The following is a 22,299-nucleotide window of genomic DNA, read 5'->3' as shown; positions in this document are numbered from 1 at the left end:
ATACATCACTGAAGAGCCCAAACATTCTACTTCATTTTGAAGTGCGAGGGTAAACAATTCCACTAAGCTTCCGTGGTACAGCCTGTGATTTGTATGGGCATGTCCGAAAATTATGGCTTTCATATTTTGGGTACTCCGCCATAGACAAACTCAAGATTTGGTGATTTGAAGCAGAATTTCAGAGGAAAAGTGCCCTAATTTCCCCAAACCTATTTTTTGGGGAAATACACGGAGTAGAAAGAGGGTACATTCTAGTTTCATTTGGAGTGCGAGGGTTTTGAATTCATAGCCATGTTTTTTGTGCAGAGCTATTTTTGTCTCAAAGGAGGGGGATATGACGCGTCTTTTCACGTGTTATAAGCACCGGTGCTCTCGCTCCGGAGCAAATACGCGCAAGTTTTCCATATGTAGTTCAAGCGCTGAATGCAAGCACTGTCCAATGAGAGAGCGCTTTCGCGCCACTGTACACTTTGTGTGGAGCATACTTCCGGCTTAGGAGTGAATTTTACAGACATTTCAAAACGGAAAAACTAGTATAAATCATGCTTGCGTCTCCTTGACTCCAATATATGATGAGCATCTAAGTTTCCTTTCTACGAAAAAGCCAAAATCAGAAACAACAGTTTCTTAATCCGGTCAGGAACCAAAAAAGAACTTTAGACGACAATATCTTCCGTGAAAAGCAGGTAAAATTTACGCAAATTCAACTGATTATATAGTCATGATAAGATCCGATGTTATTTGCAAATTTAGTATCAAAATAAAGATCAAAGTCTGGAGAACAATTTACCGTGACTTGTAGCCATGACAAATGTATGTACAAGTCGCTACACTGTGAAAACCACAGCCCTATCAAAGTCTCGCAAAATCTCGCACGACGAGACACCTTTCGAACGCAAAGATCGTCAACGAGAGTGCTGAATAAATCTTGCCGGATCGGCTCATTAGCATACGTGCTGCGGACTGACTGTTTAATAGTCCGTCAATTATACTGATGGAAAGTTGACGTAAGTTTGACCAAATTGAAATGCTGTCACATAGAGAAGATACTACCTTCCCCCTAAATATATATGTATATATATATATATATATATATATCTCCCTGAATGTCGCGACAAAAGTGCCCCTGTAACAAATAATTAATCACTGATTTAAAGACCAAAATGAACAATAAAGGCATATTTCTTGTCTAAATGTAGTAATTTCATAACTGAAAATGCAAAAATTTTCGCCCCTCATGGGGCGATACACTAACGACATACAGTATTGTATCTATACACTAAAAGGAACTTCCGAGTGTATAGATGGTAGCCTCGTGTCCTCGAGTGTGCCTGCTGAAACATACCTTTAGTAAACCTTACATTTTTCATTTTCTTCTTTGTTTTCTAGCATTATAAGAATATTTTTCATTGTTCGAACGATGCGATCACGTTTAAGCTTTTAATGAGTACATTTCAGACAAATTGCAAAGTGAAAGTGGCTCGCTCGTTCTGCCCGTACTTATAGTAAAATGAAAAGTTTTCATAAGTTATTATCATAGTCTTTCGCAGTGATTTCTTTTACTATGTTTAATTCCTCAGAAATTTAATTTAAAATGCTCTATATAAAAGGGACTTTTATACTCTGTTTTTACAAAAAGTCCCTACCGTGGGAGGGGGTATCCTCCTCCCACACCCTCCCCCGCTCGGTCGCTTCGCTCCTTCGACGAGGATCTCAAACCATCACATAATATACCCCCGTATGTTAAGATCATAGTCCTTCCAACTGATTTTTTTTTCAATATGTTAATTCCCTAGAAATTTGCTTTTAAATGTTCTATAAACGTGACTTTTATACTCTGTTTTCACAAAAAGTCCCTACCGTGGGAGGGGGTATCCCCCTCCCACACCCTCCCCCCGCTCGGTCGCTTCGCTCCCTCGCCGAGGATCTCACACCATCACATTATTATGTACTCCCGTATGTAATAATCATAGTCCTTCGCACTGATTATTTTTCACTATGTTTAATTCCTTAGAAATTTGCTTTTAAATGGTCTATAAACGCGACTTTTGTACTCTGTTTTACAAAAGCTCCCTACAGTGGGGGGGGGGGGGGATCCCCTTTCCACACCCCCTCCCCACCACCCCCCCCCCCCGCTCGCTCGCTCCGCTCCCGCGCCGAGGATCTCACATCGCACATATTATTGTGCCCCCGTTGACATTTTGCCCCCCCCCCCAAAAAAAAAAAAAAAAAAAAAAAAAAAAAAAAAAAAAAAACAGAAGTGTTCCGGCGCGCTTGGTTAGAAGAGATTGAAACTTCGTCCTTCACTTTGCACAAAAAGATTTTCATGTGGTTTTACGTAAGAACTGAGGGGGACGGGAACACCGAAGGCAAAAAGATAATACCCTATAGCTCCAGGAAACAGCGCCCGAATGTGGGCCTACATGTATACTAGTATAGATTCATGGCCGTAGGTAAGAATGCATTCATTATATTCTCTCTGTATGCTTCTATTTTTTTTATTTTTATTTTTTTTAGGGGGATGGGGCACGGAAGAAAGAGTGTGAAACGGGTGTCCACCTGTCCATACAAGGGAGCTTTTGCGTTTTTAGAATAAAAATTCAACCATCTGCTGCACACTTTCAATGGAATATTTAAAAAGTTTTAAACCAAAAACTTGAAATCTTTTAAACAGGTTCGCAGATACAACTTTTATCAAAATTCTAACTAAATATAAAATAGAATCGAGGTGACGATCCCTCAGAAAATTCCAGGGGGATACCGCTCCCCATCCGGCCTATAGTTCGCCTCTCCAATATCTCCCCACAGTATTTCTAATTCTTCATTCAAGGTCAAAAAAATCCTATTTATTTCGGTCAGACCTGCCTTAATTAGACCTCACTATACCCCCCCCCCCCCCGGGCCAATAAACCAAATTGTTGAAGACCCTGTCGACCACCTGTCTACAACGGCCACTTTTATGGTCTCCCTTGGGTAGCCGCTAGACAGGATTGAACGAGAAACCAGGGCCCTGTCTTATAAAACTTGTGATAGAAATCAATCAATCACAAATCTCTTGAAAGCTGCAATCAATCGCAACTTGTGATTGATTGATTGCAGTTCTCCGTCTTAATTTCAATCATAACTTTTTTATAAGATGGATTTGCATTCAATCGTAAAGTTGTGATTGATTTGAATCAATCACAAGTCTTTATAAGACGGGGCCCAGATGCTAACAATAATGTGATTCTATAAATCCGTGCTCTTTCCCGAAATACTGAGTACCAGAGAGGATAATGGCCCCGCCCACTGCTCCACAGAGCAGAGCCAGTCGGAACGAACGTGAGAGGAGTTACTGCTGGTCAATGTTGTATTGAGATTCCAAGCGAAGGGAGGGCGTGTGTACATGCTGAACGTACGTCAACATACACAGAACTGTCTCCATTGAATTGAATGATGTCTGCTTATCCCGAAGACCACCGGTGGCTAAAAGCTGCCGCTTCCTTCCGAAAGAATCCCAGTACGTTCTTTGCGCACAATAACGTCAGTGAAGATGATTTCGTCCTCGATATTCTGCAGGTACACTATGTAAACAGATTCATTTTGGTTGTACTTCACATTCCGCATCTCTGGGAAATTGACACAGTGCAGTGGTGTACAGTCCCACGTATGGAGTTATTTGTTGTAAACGTAAGAGCTCGACTAGCTCGCGCCTCTCACCCATCAGCATCACACCACACTGATTTAGTGAATTGCGTTCTCGTATGCGTACACTATCGTTTTGCGTTGATTAGTATAGTACTACACCCCAGTGCGCCTGAATAATGCCTATATGCCTTACTGTACCATTTATACCAACAATGGCATTGACAATTGTATTTAATCACGTTGTTAATCTGCTGTCTTTAATATCCTTCACTTTTTGGGGGTGGGGGGGGGGGGGGGGGAGAATGGAGTGAAATGATGGTACCTGGTAATGCATCAGTAAAAGGGCTAATGATGTCTCATGCATTGTTGTGTCGGTACATCATTTCTTTTTTTTTTTTACTGCCTGTATTGAGTGTTTGCCTCTTGAGGTTGTAAATTTATTGGCATCAGTGGGTCAGTTTGACAGTTGTCTGTACTGAAACAAAGTTAATGTTATTACAATGAGTGAAACTGAGTCTCTACCTGTACTTCCTTGATCAAGTCTGTAGTTTTGTTTTATATTCTTTTTTAATGAGGATTCATTCTCACAGTTTTGCTCTAGGTACTGAGCTACTGATTCACCGAAGTGATATTGTTGATATTGATTGTGACTTTCCATTGTGTTTTTATTTAGGCCCTATTTTCCGATGACCTCAGTAGTGGTGCCAAAGTTGTACTTCTTGGGCTCCTTCAAGAACACAGCTCAAGTCTTTTATCCAGTCCAGACAGGTTAGTTTGAACACTTTGTCGGCAAAGTGTAGGATACTTTTGCCATATTCGATATTATATATGCTTTGAAATGTTAATCTTTAATACAAATACTGCTTTTTGAAATGATTGCATAACACACAATTTCACTGAATTTCCTCTGCATTTAAAGTCTTTATGCATCATACATTAATTGGAATCATGCATGTCTTCAAGGTGGTATTCCATGTGGAATCTGATTACTAGTATATGCAATTTGAATTTAAACAAGTGCATTTGAATAGTTGTCATGATAAATAGTTGATACCTTTTTTTTTTATGAGAGGGTAATTTCATTGCTTGTCCTCTACTGGCCCTGATGTAACCCTTTGTTTCTGGCATGTATTAATAAACTTTTATTCCATTCTGTAGCGTTGAACAAGTTGTGGGTTCGCTGACCAACATCTATCACCAGCTGCCCCTGGACACAGAGGCCTTCCTCAAGGGTCAGATGCTGGTCACAATTACTGATGTCCTGCTGGACTGTAGTGTGCTGGTAAGAACTACTGCAGCTCATTGACATCATCAGAGTGTTATACAATTGTACTCACTTATTTCATTATAAGCAATTTGATTCATTCAGATTTTCCCTCATGTTTTTATTACTCTGAGTGATCAGTTATTCAAAAACTGCTGTGGCATGCTAAAGAAAGGAGTGCTTATAAACAATACATGATTCAAGATTTTTTGTAATTTATGAAATTATAGTGTGTGTTAAATTGATTGATTACATGACATCTTTTCATTCAATATCTTCAAGCAACATCCAGTCTGAAAATTTTGAAATATTCCAAACATTCTTTGATCTTCAGGGAAACTTAAGATAGTTAAACTGCTTCATGTTACAAATTTAGGGCAATAATTGTACAGTAGTCATATCTCAACTTGTTTTTCTCTATATTTTCCCCAAAGGCTGACATTTTCTCTCTTTGTTTCTTAATTGTTGAAAATGTATAAAGGAAGAGCAGCCTAGAATCTTCCTACAGTTGGTGGATCTACTTCTTGATGTGGTATCCAGGGTGAATGGAAGCAAGGACAGATGTCTCCGTGCCATGGCTTGCGAGTGCCTGAAAGAAATTGAAATTCTACATCCTGTAAGCAAACCTGCTCACTGAATATGTACCAGTCCTTTACTACTCAGTAATTACATGGCTGTGCAAACATCTGCCAGTGCACTGTTTTTTGATAACTTTTTTTCATTTTTCATAACCTGTTCAGTATCAGGCAAGGATTTATTTCATAAAAGGGCTTTAGGCATGACTCTTTTTTCATCAGATATCATCCAAATTTTCCTTGGTGATTAGACTCCTATATGCAAATTAGCACATGTGCAAGGAATAGATTTAACTTTCAATGAAGGCAGTGAAACAGCTTGCATCCTCAAGAAAGAGACTGTTGTTGAATTATAAAGGAATGATATTTTTAAGAGGTATAAAATGTCTGTGAATATGATCTGTCATAGCTGGTGAATCTGCATCAACCAGTTTATAAGAACTCTATATTCATATATTCAATGTTATTCATGTCTTATTTCATTCATCTAAAGATTCTGAATGACTAGTAGAGTTCAGCCAGATTTTTGCTATGCTACCTTGTTATCAACCATGACATGAAGCTAATTTATTTGTTCTATCACGTTTTCTCTTGTTTGTTAACAGGGTTTGCTGTCAAGAAAGGTGGACCACTTTTATGCCATGTGTCAACTTGAAAACTCTTACTCCTGCCAGAGTTACATGGTGAGTGCAACTTTTGTGATCTGCCCAGATCCTCAGTTTTGATGGGAGTTGGTGCAACATTCTCACCAGCTTCTGATTAAACCCATTATTGCCTTTTGGATTATCTTGAGAGAAATGATTTTTTATTTTTATACATTGACTGAAACCATTACGTCCTTGCATGGTATGGTTTAACTAGTTGGTTTTATAAAGATACAGTGATGAAGATTCAACGCTTTATACGACTATTGGATAGGTGATGTGTGGGATTGATGATTTTTTATTTCTTCGACCAATTTATGAAATGTACTGATTTGAAACTCAGTGTTGTGCTCGCAGAATGATGCAATGGGTCTCATTGCGTATTGCTTTTGTTCGCGCAAGGTGATGAAATTAAGTTGTGCAAATTTACATACATGTATCAACTGCTGTTAAATAGTAACTATCTTGTCTATGTTCTGGACATATCATACCACCACTGGAATACACGATGTTCTGGACATATTGTACTACCACTGGAAAGCACATTTATTGTGGCCCCACCCATTATGGCCCAAGACAACAAATAAACCTCTTTCAATGTGTCATGAATGAATATGCAAAGATGTCATGTCCAGTGGAAAGTGCTTTGTACCAGCATTGTTTCTCTTTTCTTCCCTGGTTTCCTTCCAACATTCAGACCCTGTTTTCTACAGTTCTGAAGAACAGCCTGGACCAACTTCTAGAAAATGCTAGCAGGTACAATGAAATTTGTTTAATTTCAGAGTGTTACAAAATATACTATATAATTTTGGCATTTCTCATCTTATGAACAACGTTTAAAAGTTTAATAATTGTCAATATTGTACTGGGTTTTGAGTTAACAAGGTCACAAGACTTCATATCTACAGACTAAAGGGGGGGGGGAAGGGTTAGATATATTTACTCAAACCATGAGCATATTATTTTTGGATACATTGTGGTTGCCCAACATACTAAGTAAGGCACTCATATGTGGAATTTTAATGTAGAGAAATGTTTACTGTGTTGTTTATTTTTGTTTTGCTGCGTTCTGTGAAGCACAACGGCACATTCTTTGACAGACTTGCTGAGTACAAGGAAGGAACCCCTAAAGGTGAGAGCTAAAGAGCACCTACTAGTTGTTTTTGTTTTGCAGGAGTAAAGTCTGCCATAACTTAAACAAAATTTCCACTGTGAAAACCTGACCTGCATGATCCAACATGCCACTAGAGTCTCTGATAGGGTGTAAATATGAAGCTTTGAAACAAACAAACAAACTAGGGTTGAAAGTGCCAATAGCTTCAAAGAAGTTTAAGTCTGTAAGTCACCGGATATAATGCTCCATACTTCCCATAGGCAGTAGCATTGAAATAAAACCATTCAGTAAACTATTTATTTGCAAAGATATATTTGCTTATCGACCCCTTGATAGTGACAGTATAATTTTCAAAACGTATGTACGCTGGAGTGTTGTACATGTATTTTGGAAAATCATCATGCATATCAGTCAGTGAAATGTGACAATTTTGAACATTGAGCTGACACAATGTTACACAGTGTCCTTCATGGTCTGAACCCACTCTCTGTAATTGGTCTCCAATAGATGTTATTGAAATATATGTTATTGTCATAAACCTACTCATTCTACAGGCAAGGTAGTGACAAATATGCCACAACATTATTTACCAAACATGCTTACTGAGGATTATTCGTATGTTTATGTCTCTTTCAGCCGCTGAACCTTCCTGACAACTTTCATGTCAAGATGTTCCAGTTGAAAAAGGTATGCCATGTATATGTGGTGTCTCCTATCATTCTAAAGAGATTTCACAATCGATGAGGTTGATATCAATGATATAATGCCAGTATCTGAAACTTTTTGCAATGCCATCATTAATGAGTAATATTGGTGTGCTAATTATTTCATGATAATCAGGCTTTCTGTGAGTTATTAACCAATGTAAGTGTAGATTTGTAACTTTCAAAGTACTGTTCCGAGTAGTAATGATATGTTTATATTGGTTGCCACCTGTTCTGTCTGTAGAAAGTGGGAGCTGTACCTGATCAACTGCCAGTACACATTGACACGCGTGAACTGAAGAGGGCGCTGACTTACCTCGTGGATCACTTGCCCCTAATGACGCCAGTTAGTGCCATGCAGACCTCCCTGCTGGTTGGGGAGTGTCTGTCCCACTGTTCCAGTATCAATCCTCTGGTATGGAAGATCGTTTCTAACCTTTATGTTATTAGTAGCCCCTATTGTTATAGCATTGTGTCTTTCATCAAGATACAATCATGTGATTGTAGTTCATGTTGTTAGTGTTAGATTGAAGATAGTCTCTTGTTTACTCAGGAGATAAAGAAATATTGTGGTGATAGAGATTTTTTCAAAGCACACGTGGAATATGGCAAGAAATATGGGACATTTTGATTTAAAATCTGTTGATTTCACATTGATGTTTTGAAGAGACACTTAGACTGTGTTTTGTGAAGAGAAGATGAGATACAATGCTGTGTAAGTGTATTCAGTAAGCAGAAGAGACAATATATCTCCTTTGTTTATTACTTCCTGTTGCAGATCCTCAAAGGTCATGTGTCAAACTGGGCCTCATCAGCTGACATCGCTCTCTTCCATCTTGTCCTCCTACTCAAGGTAACCATCATCATATCATAACACTCGGTGATATATGAATGTGGAAAACAGTCATAAAAGAGTTGCAGATGCGCAATAGGCATTGTTTATTTACCCTCGATGCAGATGAATTGAATAGAAAGAGCTAAATATGTATGTTTTTCCAATTTGGTACATTTATCATAAATTAGGTTTCATTTCAGGAAAGCCCAATCATGGACTATCATCTCGAGAAGAGGCGTTTAATTTTCTTCCTGAATGTCCCTATGTCTTACCGCAGGCCCTGTTCCCTACGGAATTACTGAATGCGGATGAAGAGAGTGTTTTGCTGAGCAAGCTTCTCACCATGGCCAACCACCCTGCCCTGTCGCCGGGGCAACGCCTTCTGGCCTTCCAGTGGCTGGAACACTTCCCAGAGAGAGAGGTGAGTTTTGTCACGAACTACAGGACAAGTTAAACAAGGGCAAGCTAGCTTATGTAGAGGGTTGTTTGTGTTTTTGTTTGTTTTTTGCGTAAAGTGCTAAAGCATTTGAGATAGTTATAGTAACAGGATGAATTTAAAGTTCAGGTAGAGTATGCACAGTTCAAAAGCAATTTTGTGCATTGCCCTTTTTACAATGGAACATGCTGGTAAGAGATAAAGAAATGAGATTTAAAGGGATGGGATAGTATTGGTGGAGATGAGGATTAGGCTTTAACTTTAGGATTGCTCTTTTTGGATATCTCAGCCATTTCAAAACCGATTTTGATCAAATAAACATTGAATTCCTTTTGAAATTACATGCTTTTTCATATTTATAATAGGTTTCTTATCACCTCACAAAAAAATGACAGAAACCTGAAGTTAGGTCTCAGCCAAAACTACATAGTCCCTTTAATGTTTATAGGTAGCCGGTATAGATCTACGTTAATGCAAATATACCAATTCTGGTCATTGTTTTCCCCCATCTGGTGCAGTCTATATACCCACTTGGAAAGCCCCACTTGCCCGGCGGTCTGCTTCCAGAGCACTACACAAGTTTTTTTCCCACCGTGTTTGATGGTCTGGACACCACCCTGGTCAAACTCAATCTTCTCAGTCAGTGCATTATTCCATCTGCCCTGCATGGTAAGATATTGGTTTTGGAGAACATCAAATAGACAGTTGTCATAGATACAATATGTACAAACGTAGAGTTCTTTCCAAGCTGGTTATACCAGGGGAGCACTTAACGTGTAATTTTGTGACAAGAAATATACAAGGTATTATTTCTCATTGCTGTACATCAAAAGTCAGTCTTCATAAGCAATACTCTTATCATCTGATGGTCCAGCAGAATTTTAGGGGAGGATTGACCTAACAATATGCTGTGATGCCATCCTTAAAATGCATCATTTTTCCCTTTGCAATTGATATTGCATATGCTGGATCTCAGTTCTGTGAGATGCACATCACTTTTATTGCAGTCTTTTTCATGGAGAGTTTTATGTTTGTATGTTCTCAATGAGGAACATAAACTATTCAAATATATTCATTCAAAATTGAAGTCTTGTGATTTTTCCATAGTCATATACTTTTTACATAGATTTTATGTGCTTTGAATCTGAATATGACTCAATCATGCTTGTTTTCCCCATCTACAGACTCATCCTCAGCCACACTAATGGGCTGTGTAGATTTACTGGGGAAGTCCCTAGAGTACGGCATTGTGGGAAGGCCGGCTACTTCCTGGTACCGAGCACTCTTCACTATGCTGGAGAGGCATTATGGCTCGATTCTGAAGGAAGAAATTATGAAGTAAGCAATCAGCAAGACGATAGATTAGCTTTGCCATCAGATAACAAAGCTTTACCCAAACTTTCCTTCCATCAAAATTCCACTACAGTATGGCAATGAAGAGGCAGTCTTTTGAGAAGGAAACTACACATTTTTTTTTTTTTTTTTTCTGCTGAGTGGTCAATCATGTAAGGTTCCTTATCCATAATCAGCTGTGTGGCTAGAAGTTGCAAGCACATTTACTCATGGAATTTTCATACCATCAACTATTTATTGTAAGACTAGTGATTATGACTGAATTTATTTTTGGTACCTTGTCTGTGAAAGTGCCCTCTACTTGTTGAAGCCCAGCTGACAACATTCATGTTTGATGTCTGTGTCCATATGATTTTATTTATGATTTCCCACAATTTTATGGATAATTGTCAAAAATAATTAAAGTCATTAATGGCATGGTAGATAGGTGGTTGAATAAGCCCAAATATCAGTTTGATTTCAGGGTAATGTGATAACGCAGGCATACCTAATAATAACATATTCTGCTAGGTTGTGCAGTGTTTGTCCTTACATGTATTTGTGCGAAGATATCAGTTTTTACCATAATTTACTTGTTGCTACATCTCATTGTATTGTTTAAGAGAGTCATCTATTTTTTGCTGGATAATATGCTTTCATCACAGTACTATGTTCTTCACTGAATAGTGTATAGTACATAGCCTACAATGCATGTGAGGAGCTAATTCATTGATGATGATGAATCTTTCACTTGTCTTCCAGTTCAGTGGTCAGTGTGAATGTGAGAAACCCAAAGTACACTCCTCACACCATCAACTTTTTGGAGTGTATGCAGCAAGTCACTAAAGACAGGTAAGGTCCTTTTTGCAGTATCACACTGCAGCAGTCTTGGCTTGTGTCTTTTTGCTTCCGAGTCATATAAGAAGTAGCATGCCTATGAACTTTGTCATTGTACTACAACATGTATATGTATGACAATGCTGGTTGCTTTAGAGGGTACTTTTGCCCATAGAATACATTGTTCAGCCAGTTTGTCTTCTGACAGCCATGTGGTGATTGTAGCTACGCTTCCATTGAATAGTTAGAATACATTTTCTGAAGTCTTGTAATCAAATTTTACTAGTATTCATGACGATACAGGAACATCTTGACTTGGCACACAGTATTATAAAATACAAGAGCTATGATATCTTCAAGGTTCCACTGGTTCCACAGATGTACAAGAATGCACACCCTGAAGTGGGTATGGGTTCATCCAAATTGGGTCAAGATTGATTATTATGTTCTTCATGAAATTGTAGGAATTGTTTCTTGAAAGACCAAAACTTCTAGTCAGTGTATGTTTCTTCTTTATTCCAGAATTACATATTGGGGGCAAAGATTCTTGTCTCTTGATAAAGTACCTCATATTCAAAATGGTTCAGATTAGAATGGTGGTAAATGAGCAAATTATAATGGAATAATAATCAAATGAAATTACATTTTTCTGTTTGTGCAAGTCTGTTGACTTGTGATACCAGCTTTTGCCAACTACAGGAACTGAAGGTAATTGACTTGGAAGTATCCATTTTGAAACAAGTTTTTACCAGTTACCAGGTCTTTGAGAAAATGTTTCCATTCTTCTCCCTAATCCAGCACCTTCACAGTGTTGCTGTTGGAGACACTACTCCAGCATGTTGTTACTTCTGACATCCACAACAAACAGGCAGATTTAGAAGACTACTTACTCATTCTCCAGAGGGCTGCCCAAGAGGGCGACATCTCTCCAAAGGTCAGTCAGGGTTTACAATTGATAACTTTTTTCAGCTATCGCTACTGGAAATGCCACCTCTCCAAATATTTCAAAGATTTATAGGTATGCTAAGATCATCTGATAGCCGAAATCATGGCAGAGTGTGAAATAGAAAATGGTAGAGGACGGAAATCATAGTCTCGCCCAGGAGTATTGTGATTCTTTTCAGGAGAGCTTGTTGACCATTGGTAGATGGGAAAAATTAGATATAATGACAAGTAAAGAAGTGAATGATGGGGAGATAGATCCATTGGTTTTTGTTTTCAGATGTATCACAAAATGAAAAATACTCACCCGGAATAGTGCAGGCACTTTTTGATTTTTTTTATTTCTTGATCACCCAGGTAAGATTCCAGAAGTTGTCCCCGTGGCTTTGGTTGGTCAGGAAAGTTCTGTCAAATGACTTCTACTCAAGTTTACATCTTTTACAGAAGTGAACTTATTTCAAAATATGACATTTTTAAAGCAAAGCTGAGTATCAAAGGTATAAAGATTTCAAAGGCTGCTTCCCGTGATCAGTCCATATTATTATTATCATTTTTTTTTCTATGCAGCCCATCCTGAACTACCTGCAGATGTTGCTTCACAGGACGCCGCTCATGGAAGATGGCTCCTGGTTGCTAGGAAACAAACTTCTGTCTGTCTGTCATCAGCTCCTCCAAGTTCACAGCAAGGAAGGAATATACAGAGGTGAGTGCACTTTGGTAGTTCTGTCTGATTCAAAGCAGGGAGTTGGGAAGATCTCCGCCCACCTCCCTGTTCAAAGTCTCTCTCACTTATGTCTGTTTGATTGTGATAAAACTATTTTTTTTTTTATTTCAATAATCTGATATGGACTCTACTCATTACAAACTAAAACAATATGCAACATAACTTTTGTTAAAGAAAGAAATGGCAGATGGAGCTAAACCCTGAGTTGATAGCTCATAAGTTCCCGAGATGTGCCAACCTTAGAAATCTTGACTCTTGACTGTATCAGTGGTCACATACAACACGAACATAGAAATACACAATACAAAATCTACACACACAAACACACACACATACACATACAAATAGCATATTTCCATACATGTATCTAAATTCAACTGCGTGTGTATCCTGTTCCTTGCAGAGATGGGCGACACACTGTACACACTCTTCCTGAGTCATCAAGATCTGGAGATCAGGGAGAGGGCGTGTCTCTATTACACCATCCTCACCAGTCTCTCAAGTGAAAAGGTCAGATAGCACACTTCAGCATTGATTTTCTGAGATGATTCAGGCAAATTTGCAGTTCTTGATAGCCCTATATTTATTACAACAGTGTACCTGTAGTATATGCTCTACTACATGTATATGCATATAACATGGTGTTGGTTTAATCTACTGTAAAACATTATATATTCGCGGCATGAATTTTTCGCGAATTGGAGCCGACGGCCTCTTCTGCGGTATGAAATTTTTGCGAACTGCCACTGTATTTCAATGCACATAGTGTAGACACGAACTGTCGCGTGCATTTTAATTTCGCAAATCTTGGTGCTCATGAAATTCGCAAAATTAAAATGTACGCGAACATTCCTCGTTTTACAGTATTTGGGAGCAATGTTATTACGTACAGTTGTAGCTTCATGATAAGGTGGTGTTTCATAATTATCGTGCATTAAGTGTTATTTGACACATGTGATATGCTGTTATTTCAATACCCTTGTAATAATTGTGTCATTTCATCCTAATGATGCAGTTATATATTTCTCTGATGACATTACTACAATGATACTGTTACTCTTAATTTCCTCCTAAGAATTAGATAACTGCACTTTGTGGAGAAGAAAATGGAATGTTCTTGCCTATAGGAACAAGTAATGAAAATGTTGCCAGTGAAGTTGTGTCATGTTTTGTGTTTCATGTCTTTCAGATCAGTCAGATTCTGTCCTCAGTGGGAACAGAGGACTCCCAAAACCTGACCAGACTGGTGACTGGTAGTGGCAGCGTTGCACAAGCCAGTCCTGTGGAGAATCTGGACCGGTCAATCCTCAAACTGACCAGGTAAAGTGTCTACATGTAGGTGGCATGTGGTAAATGCATTGAGTTGAATTGGATTTACTCAATTTGAATTGAAATCATTGTTCACATGAAAATTTGACTGAATATGGCTTGTCAATAATGAATGTAATGATGTGCACAAAATATGTGATGTACATAACAAATTCCATTACCTGTATATTTACATAGGCATGCAACAAACACAACATTAAGATGGTCACAAGAGAAAACAAAATATGATATCAAACGTTAAGATGATTTTTGTGGAAGAGACAGCTGCTTCAAGATGTCGAGATCAAGCTGCATATTATAATGTCTTTAAATACAGGATGGATGTAAAACTCAGTGATCTGACTGTCAACTGCTCTGTCACTTCTCTGTTTGTTGCATGTCTCCAAACATAAGTCTCAAAATATGATGTAAATAGTTCATGGTATCTTATCATGGACAAGACTATGTGTCATATTGTTAGTCACTAAGGATCGCCGTATATCTCTTATGAGTGTTGTCTTGTATTTATTCAACATTGGTGTATGTTAAAGTGAAAACATAGTTTTGGTAAGGGTTTGAGAACCCTTCTGGCACCATTTCATATTTGCTTGCAATATATCGAAAGAGTCTGCCAAGAAACTTACCTGGCTGACGTGATTTGCCGGGATGAGGAGTTGTTTTGGAGTATTTCGAGATTAAAAATAAGAGTCGGTATACCGACTTTTATTCCAGAAGGATCCAAACTAACTTGGTCTCAGGGAAAACTCGGCTTTATTTTAGACAATTTACATGCAGTTCGTGATCGTCATACTGAAAATACAATAAAAAACGCTTGATAAACAACAAAACAAGTTCAAAGACAGCGCGTCTCAGGTGATGTGCGTAATACGCTTGAGGACCGCACGCTGTCCATTTGTTTTGTATAGGATTAGCGCGCACTTTCCTGTCTTTTCAGTTAAGCGTCTTTGGTATCAACTCGGACCATAACTGTGACCAGCCAGAACGTGAAGCGCTACAGGCCGCTCCCATAGTACAACGCTGTACAATCGAGAGGGACAACTCGTCCCGCAGTCAAAGCGAGGCCGAGTTGTCCCCGAGTCCGAGTTTAGCCCGACCCCGATCGGGTAAGTTCTGAGACTGCGGCTCCGGCGAACCTTTTTGGTTATTATTTCGCATTTTCGTCGTTAACCATGGAATATCTTGTTCTTACAGCGTTATTCCACACATTTCTTAGGCATACATGCACATTTGGGAGTGAAATTTGACAACTTTTGCAGGCGTGTCAGAACTGTGTTTTGGCTTTAACTGATGTCATATTTCACCATTTGTGCACAGAATCCATAAGCGTACCAGTGCCAGCACTATTCATCTCCGAGAACCAGGAGACATCTCGGGATACAATGAGAACCTGCAAAATATGAAGGATGATACAGCTATCTATATTGATTTCTATCTTCACTTTGATGTGAGTAAAAGCCGTCGGTTGGGATGATTTTTTTCCCCTTCTGGGTTCAGGTTTAGGACACTGTAACTTGTTGCTTGATATGTTGTAGTCTCCATGTCTGTGTGTTCTAAATCTTTATATCACTTGCCAGGATAAAAGGATCTAGGATTACAATTTGTCTAAATGATACAGCACTTGCCTTCGCCTCGGCCTCTTTCTTAGGAGAAACCTATTGATGAATGAGAAGTTTATGTGCTCAATCTTTTATCAGAAAATTGGGACTAGACATTTGCTGAGGCTGGTTGTTTAATAGTCTTCCATAGCCTCTCAAGTTGAAATTATGACTTTAAAAAAAGAAGGTAAGTCGAGTCTAATCCTGATTTGAAATTTATTTCCCAAACATGACATCATTTTCATACACATTTTCACAAAATGAAAGACTGCACCCGATATGGACAGGCTGAATATACTTTCGAAATGTTAGTGTTTTCCTCAGAGTTTTGCTTCAATCTTTCCAAGTTTCATTCAGAACAATTTTTTCCCCCATCTCATGTTACTTATCTGACCAAAGTCTCACAGCAGGTAGATATTTGACTGTTTCTTCTTCTCATCATTGAAACATTTGTAGGTAGCTGAGGAGGGAATTTCTAGTTCGAATACTCGGCTGTATGCACTGATGCTTCACTTTGATACACCAGCCTCATGTTGCCCAATACCAGGTACATACGTATGCGATGTTGTTTGTCTGTGTATCTTTTGTCAAACCAACTTAACTCACAAGCAAGTGATAAAATTTGCATGGTTCTCACGGAGTCCATTACACTGAAGTAGTTTGTCTGATTAGCAGCAACATTTTGTGAGCTCCTATGCATATCCAAGAGCTCTGAACTTTTCATTTTAATGTCTATGATATGTCAGTGTTATGACTCTATTTCAGCTCTCATGGTGTGTCACACACATGATATTTTAAATTGTGTGAAACCTGGTATTAATTTCAGGAACTGTGACTAGATTTTACCAACATTGGTCACTGATATGAGAGATAAACATTGGAACTGGTCAAGGTGTATTTACTCAATATTTACCTGAAGCAGGTGTATATGTTTATACAAAGCTTTCAAATCTCTGTGATTCTACAAAAGCCTCCCAGAAAATGTAAATATCCTCTCATGTCTTTGCAGGAGGTTATGAAAACTTCTCTGGCTTAGAAATAATTTTCGTCCATCGATGCAACATGCAAGTATCTTCCTGATCTTGATGTGTGCATGTTGGCAGCCCTGTTTTCATCACTAGACTGAATTTGGAAACATTGTCAATAGTAAGATGACCTTTGAACTCTACCCTTCTAGATGTGACCGTGGCATCCCTGTCAGTAGATTCTTCATCCCAGCCGGTGGAGGGGTGTCAGACCATTACAGTGGCTCTCAAACCCAGGGAACCGGTTCCAGCCTCACTCAGTGTCAGGTTATTATCATTTCTTTTATTTTTACAACCTCCTTGATATGAAAAGTTGTGTGTGATAGGCCTACATGTATGTAATATACATACCAAACACACAAAAGCAAATCATAGCTTTAATGTTTTCGTCTATTTTCCTATGGTATAGTACTCCCTAGCAGTACATTGTGAAGAAAAACTTGAGTATGATAGGCTATAAAGTATGTCAATGTTATTAATTGATCTTTTACAGGGTGGTTTTTCTTTCTGTGCTTTAAATGTGATCTGGCGAGAGTTACTGTGGTCAGATAGAAAACATGGATTGTAGTAATATATCAGGCAACACTTTTAATCACAGCATGGCATGTCCAGTCTGATGGGACAAAGATATGGCCCGTCATCTTTTTGTGTTATATCAAATGCATGACATCAGTGTTTGTTTGTTTTAGTGTTTTTATAGCAGTACTAATTAGTCTAGATATATTAAAGTCACCTTGTGGTTAAGCTACAGCTATCTCTATTTCCTGTATGTCCCCAGTGCCATGTTCAGCACAGCAGATGGGCAAACATATCTGTGTCAGCTGGACACCATGGTGGTCACTTTTGATGACCTCTTTATCACACTTCCCATCATGCCGAGTGCACTTCCTGCCTTTTGTGACACAATGTGGGAGTTCATGAAGAAGGATGAGGAGTGTAGGTGAGTGGGTAAAAGTGAGAAATCACAGTCTTCACAAATTAATTTACAAATCCAAGAAAGAATATTGCGCAGTGCATTGACTAGTAGTATGCCCATTTCTAGCTGATAATTTATTTATTATGCAAGCTGACATATCCCAACATCCAAGTGGTAATCATCATGTGCTCATACATGCACTGTTTTTATCTTCAGACACATGTATGAGCCATTTGGACAGCAGTAGAAACTGATTACAAAAATAGTGTATGGAGTCCATCATATAATACCCTTCACAATGCTTCCTTGATCAAGTCACAGAAGTTGAAGCTGAAAAGCTGTAAATTTTGGAATGACGTAGTGGTAAAACAAATACTTATTCTCGTGAATGTTTCACAGCATCTTTACTGAAAAGCTGCTTTTCTCTAAACTTTACTTATTTGGTGACTGGCTTTTCATTTCCGTAGGGGGTTTTGGAGAGAAAGAAATTACACAAATTACGTATTATTGTCCCCGCCGAACGAGTTCGAGCAGGGGACTATGAAACGGGCTCCGTACGTGTGTGTGTCCGTGTGTCCGTCCGTCCGTCCGTCCGTGTGTCCGTCCGTGTGTCCGTCCGTGTGTCCGTGTGTGCGTCCGTGTGTGATCAAAATCTTCAATTTGCTACTTCTCTGTCATTTATGAGCCAATTTCGATTCTGTTTGCTTATATGATAGCACTACAAGGGAGCTTTGAAACTTCTACACAGAATTTCAGTCGTGACCTTTGACCTTGACCTTTGACCTATATTGTACATTTTGCTACAAAATGCTACTCCTTCGCCATTTCTAACCCGATTTCGATTCCGTTTGCTTTATATGATGGCACTAGGTGAGGGCTTCAAAACTTCTACACAGAATTTTGACCTTTGACTTCTTTGACCTTTGACCTTGATTTTTGACCTATATTGTACATTTTGCTACAAAATGCTACTCCTTCGCCATTTCTAACCCGATTTCGATTCCGTTTGCTTTATGTGATGGCACTAGGTGAGGGCTTCAAAACTTCTACACAGAATTTTGACCTTTGCCTTCTTTGACCTTTGACCTTGATTTTTGACCTATATTGTACATTTTGCTACAAAATGCTACTCCTTCGCCATTTCTAACCCGATTTCGATTCCGTTTGCTTTATGTGATGGCACTAGGTGAGGGCTTCAAAACTTCTCCACAGAATTTTGACCTTTGCCTTCTTTGACCTTTGACCTTGATTTTTGACCTATATTGTACATTTTGCTACAAAATGCTACTCCTTCGCCATTTCTAACCCGATTTCGATTCCGTTTGCTTTATGTGATGGCACTAGGTGAGGGCTTCAAAACTCTACACAGAATTTTGACCTTTGCCTTCTTTGACCTTTGACCTTGATTTTTGACCTGTATTGTACATTGGCTACAAAATGCTACTCCTTCGCCATTTCTAACCCGATTTCGATTCCGTTTGCTTTATGTGATGGCACTAGGTGAGGGCTTCAAAACTTTACACAGAATTTTGACCTTTGCCTTCTTTGACCTTTGACCTTGATTTTTGACCTGTATTGTACATTGGCTATAAAATGCTACTCCTTCGCCATTTCTAACCCGATTTCGATTCCGTTTGCTTTATGTGATGGCACTAGGTGAGGGCTTCAAAACTTTTACACAGAATTTTGACCTTTGACATCTTTGACCTTTGACCTTGATTTTTTACCTATATCGCACATTTTGCTACAAAATGCTACTTCCGGCGGGGACATATATTACGCACCGCGTAATTTCTACTTTTCCTTGTTGGAAAGATTGGAGTGGAGAAGATTCGGTGATACCAGAATCTCAGAATGAATTTTGTAGCGTCTTCGTGGGGCTGTTGTGGTGACAGGTCTACTGTAAAACCAAAGATTTTCACATGCATGAAACTTTCACAAATTTTGCGAGGAGCCAAGATTTGCAAAAGTTCTTGTCTACACAATGCATTGAATGCTAGAGGCAATTTGCAAGAGTTTCATACCAAGGTGCAGTCACATTATATATTACCAATGTCTAAATGTGATGGTTCCTATACAAAGTTTATGGGCATCTGAAAATGTGGCGGGGAGCAAATTAATAACCACATTTTCTGATTCTGCACTGACAGATGATTGATGGTGTTTTGTATGTGTAAGTGTAAAACTATTAGAACCATCTGACAGATGCTTTAAGGGCTTTTTACACTTGTGTTTCTTAACCCCGGACTTTCTCTGACCCAGGACTATCGTTAGTCCCGTACCAATTTTTTCAGCTTTTTACACTCGCCAATTAGTCCCGTACTATCTCTTGTCCGGGGCTAAGGAGAAAACTGACCTTTTTACACTCGTATTTCTTAGCCCCGGACTTTCCAAACCACATGAATATTCATAATTACGCTGTGTACTGTACACGTACACGCACGCACCGGCAGCACTTGATTACCTCGTTTCTGATTGGTCAGTGAGGGTCGCACTTCGTCTCCGTCGCTTAGCCCAGGATTATTTTTTCGTTCTGTTTACACTCACTTGCTTGGCACCGCAATTGCGGTGCTAACCCCTGCTATTTTGCAGGACCAGATAGCCAGATAGTACCGTACTATCGGTGGGGCTAGCCCACTTTGGCAAAAACGAGTGTAAACAGAAAGTGGGCTAAGGATAGTCCCGTACCAACGGTGGGGCTAAGGCCCCCCCTTAGCCCCACCGTTGGTCCGGGGCTAAGCAAAAATTTACAAGTGTAAAAAGCCCTTTACTTTATTAGGGCACTTTAAGATTGCATAGCATCGTTTTCTTAAGCTAACATTGTATTAATTCACCTTACCCAGACTAAAAAACATACTTGGTGCTGTATTAGGCGCAGTTATCTCCAATTTATGTGCATTATTATGTTGGTGCCTGTGTGACAATGAAAAACATTGTTTCAGTATATTGCCAGGCACTTGACTCTTAAAGGCACTGTGTGTGATTTGATATGCGTCACTTCGTTTCCTTTAGAGCGAAATCTGAGTGTGCAGAGTCTATCTGCACAGTGGCCCTCAGTGGAGACAGAATGAGGAGAATTCTAGAGACGGACCTAGCAGACTACGTCATATCAACAAGGGATAACCTAGGTATTGCCTTCTGTATGCTTTGTATTTAAGTACTACAATGCCACACCACATGTACGTTGACTATCAAGCATGTAACGGTATTGATATCAGACTAACAGAGAGGTAGAAATTGTTCAAATCAGACCCAAAATTAGGTTTACATGTTCTGAACAAATTGCATGTGATGCAATCACTATGCAAATTAGCTGGAGTGATGACATCATCAACTCACAAATTGCGTATGCAAGGTCAAACTTTGTTTGATCTCTACTCTACTTTTTGAAATCAACCTGAACATTGTGTGTAATTTCACATAAACTCTAGTTCTGCATCAAAGGGAACACAATTTTTGAAATAAAAATGTTACAGAGAATTCAAAGCTTATTTGTAGAAACAGTTTTTCATAATCTCTTTATTTGCTGGTTATGGAGCATTGTGATTCTGCAGTGGACGAAAGCCAACAAGTTGAACAGAAAGGTAGTTCTTTCCATGTATTTCTAACTGTCAGCTGCTGAATCAAGAAAATCTGTACCATCAGAATACTATTGGGGAATCAAAAACAAACAAACAAACAAACAGAAATGATAATGCTGGTTGCAGGTGATATTGCAGAAAGAAAAATTTCATTTAACCCTTTCTCTAGGAGATATTCAATTCACCACAGACTTTGTGTATTACCTAGGTCCTTGTAGGCAATGAGTTTATCATTGTAGCCATTGACATCGGCAAGTTTGGTGAACACTTAAATCACATCATTATTACTTTTACTGATTATGATAGTCCAGGAGGAGTACTTGACAAGAATCTTGCAGTTCCCTTCTTTATTGATGTTCAAATCAAATGTAATCTGTGGAAATTTTAACCGCTCAATTTAACCACTGCCCTCCCTTGAATATTTGTACCTCTTGTTGTTTATTGTGTGAAGCAATAATGAATGCAGCATTAATCTTCTGTGTGTCTCCACCAAAGGTAATGCCTGCTTCACCGTCGCTGTCCTGCTGCCACCAAGATGGCACCTTTTGCTTCGTTTGCGCCTCCAGGATGACATCAGCATTGTCTCCATAGTGACGGATAACTGGAGGATTCTTCCACTGGTGAATAGGTATCTTCATTGCCTGGAGGAGAGACAGTATTAACGATGGAGATGCCCGCATCTGGTTGCTATGATGATGCAGTCTATGTCTTGCCATGATCAGCCTGTTCACATGTACTCAAATGATGTTTCTTTGACATCCCATGCTGCACTGGCGCATCTAGCCGTGACTGAATTTGTAAAGGGCAAAAGAGCCTGCA

At 39.0% G+C, this 22,299-nt stretch overlaps 1 protein-coding gene across 1 annotated transcript; it reads left to right on the top strand.

Moving 5' to 3' along the window:
* Positions 1-3,435: 3,435 nt before the first annotated feature.
* LOC140245666 (AP-5 complex subunit beta-1-like) lies at positions 3,436-22,142 on the top strand. The gene is made up of 24 exons (XM_072325215.1): positions 3,436-3,558; positions 4,301-4,395; positions 4,786-4,909; positions 5,373-5,507; positions 6,072-6,149; positions 6,808-6,866; positions 7,188-7,242; positions 7,861-7,911; positions 8,173-8,343; positions 8,707-8,781; positions 9,041-9,184; positions 9,718-9,868; positions 10,384-10,537; positions 11,294-11,383; positions 12,167-12,302; positions 12,878-13,013; positions 13,438-13,544; positions 14,224-14,354; positions 15,678-15,820; positions 16,419-16,505; positions 17,136-17,250; positions 17,762-17,923; positions 20,912-21,027; positions 21,976-22,142. The coding sequence occupies exons 1-24, from the start codon at positions 3,436-3,438 to the stop codon at positions 22,140-22,142; spliced, it is 2,805 nt and encodes a 934-aa protein (XP_072181316.1).
* Positions 22,143-22,299: the final 157 nt, after the last annotated feature.

Source organism: Diadema setosum, chromosome 2 (genome assembly GCF_964275005.1).
Source record: "Diadema setosum chromosome 2, eeDiaSeto1, whole genome shotgun sequence".
Classification (NCBI taxonomy): domain Eukaryota; kingdom Metazoa; phylum Echinodermata; class Echinoidea; order Diadematoida; family Diadematidae; genus Diadema; species Diadema setosum.
Note: the sequence above shows the minus strand (reverse complement) of the source record. Positions and strands in the feature narration are given on the sequence as shown.

Bases quoted from the DNA above. Each gene is read 5' to 3' on its own strand.
- LOC140245666 (XM_072325215.1), top strand. From the start codon at position 3,436: ATGTCTGCTTATCCCGAAGACCACCGGTGGCTAAAAGCTGCCGCTTCC. The intron at 5,508-6,071 runs GTAAGCAAACCT...GTTTGTTAACAG, and splicing joins AAATTGAAATTCTACATCCT to GGTTTGCTGTCAAGAAAGGT. The intron at 17,924-20,911 runs GTGAGTGGGTAA...CGTTTCCTTTAG, and splicing joins AAGAAGGATGAGGAGTGTAG to AGCGAAATCTGAGTGTGCAG.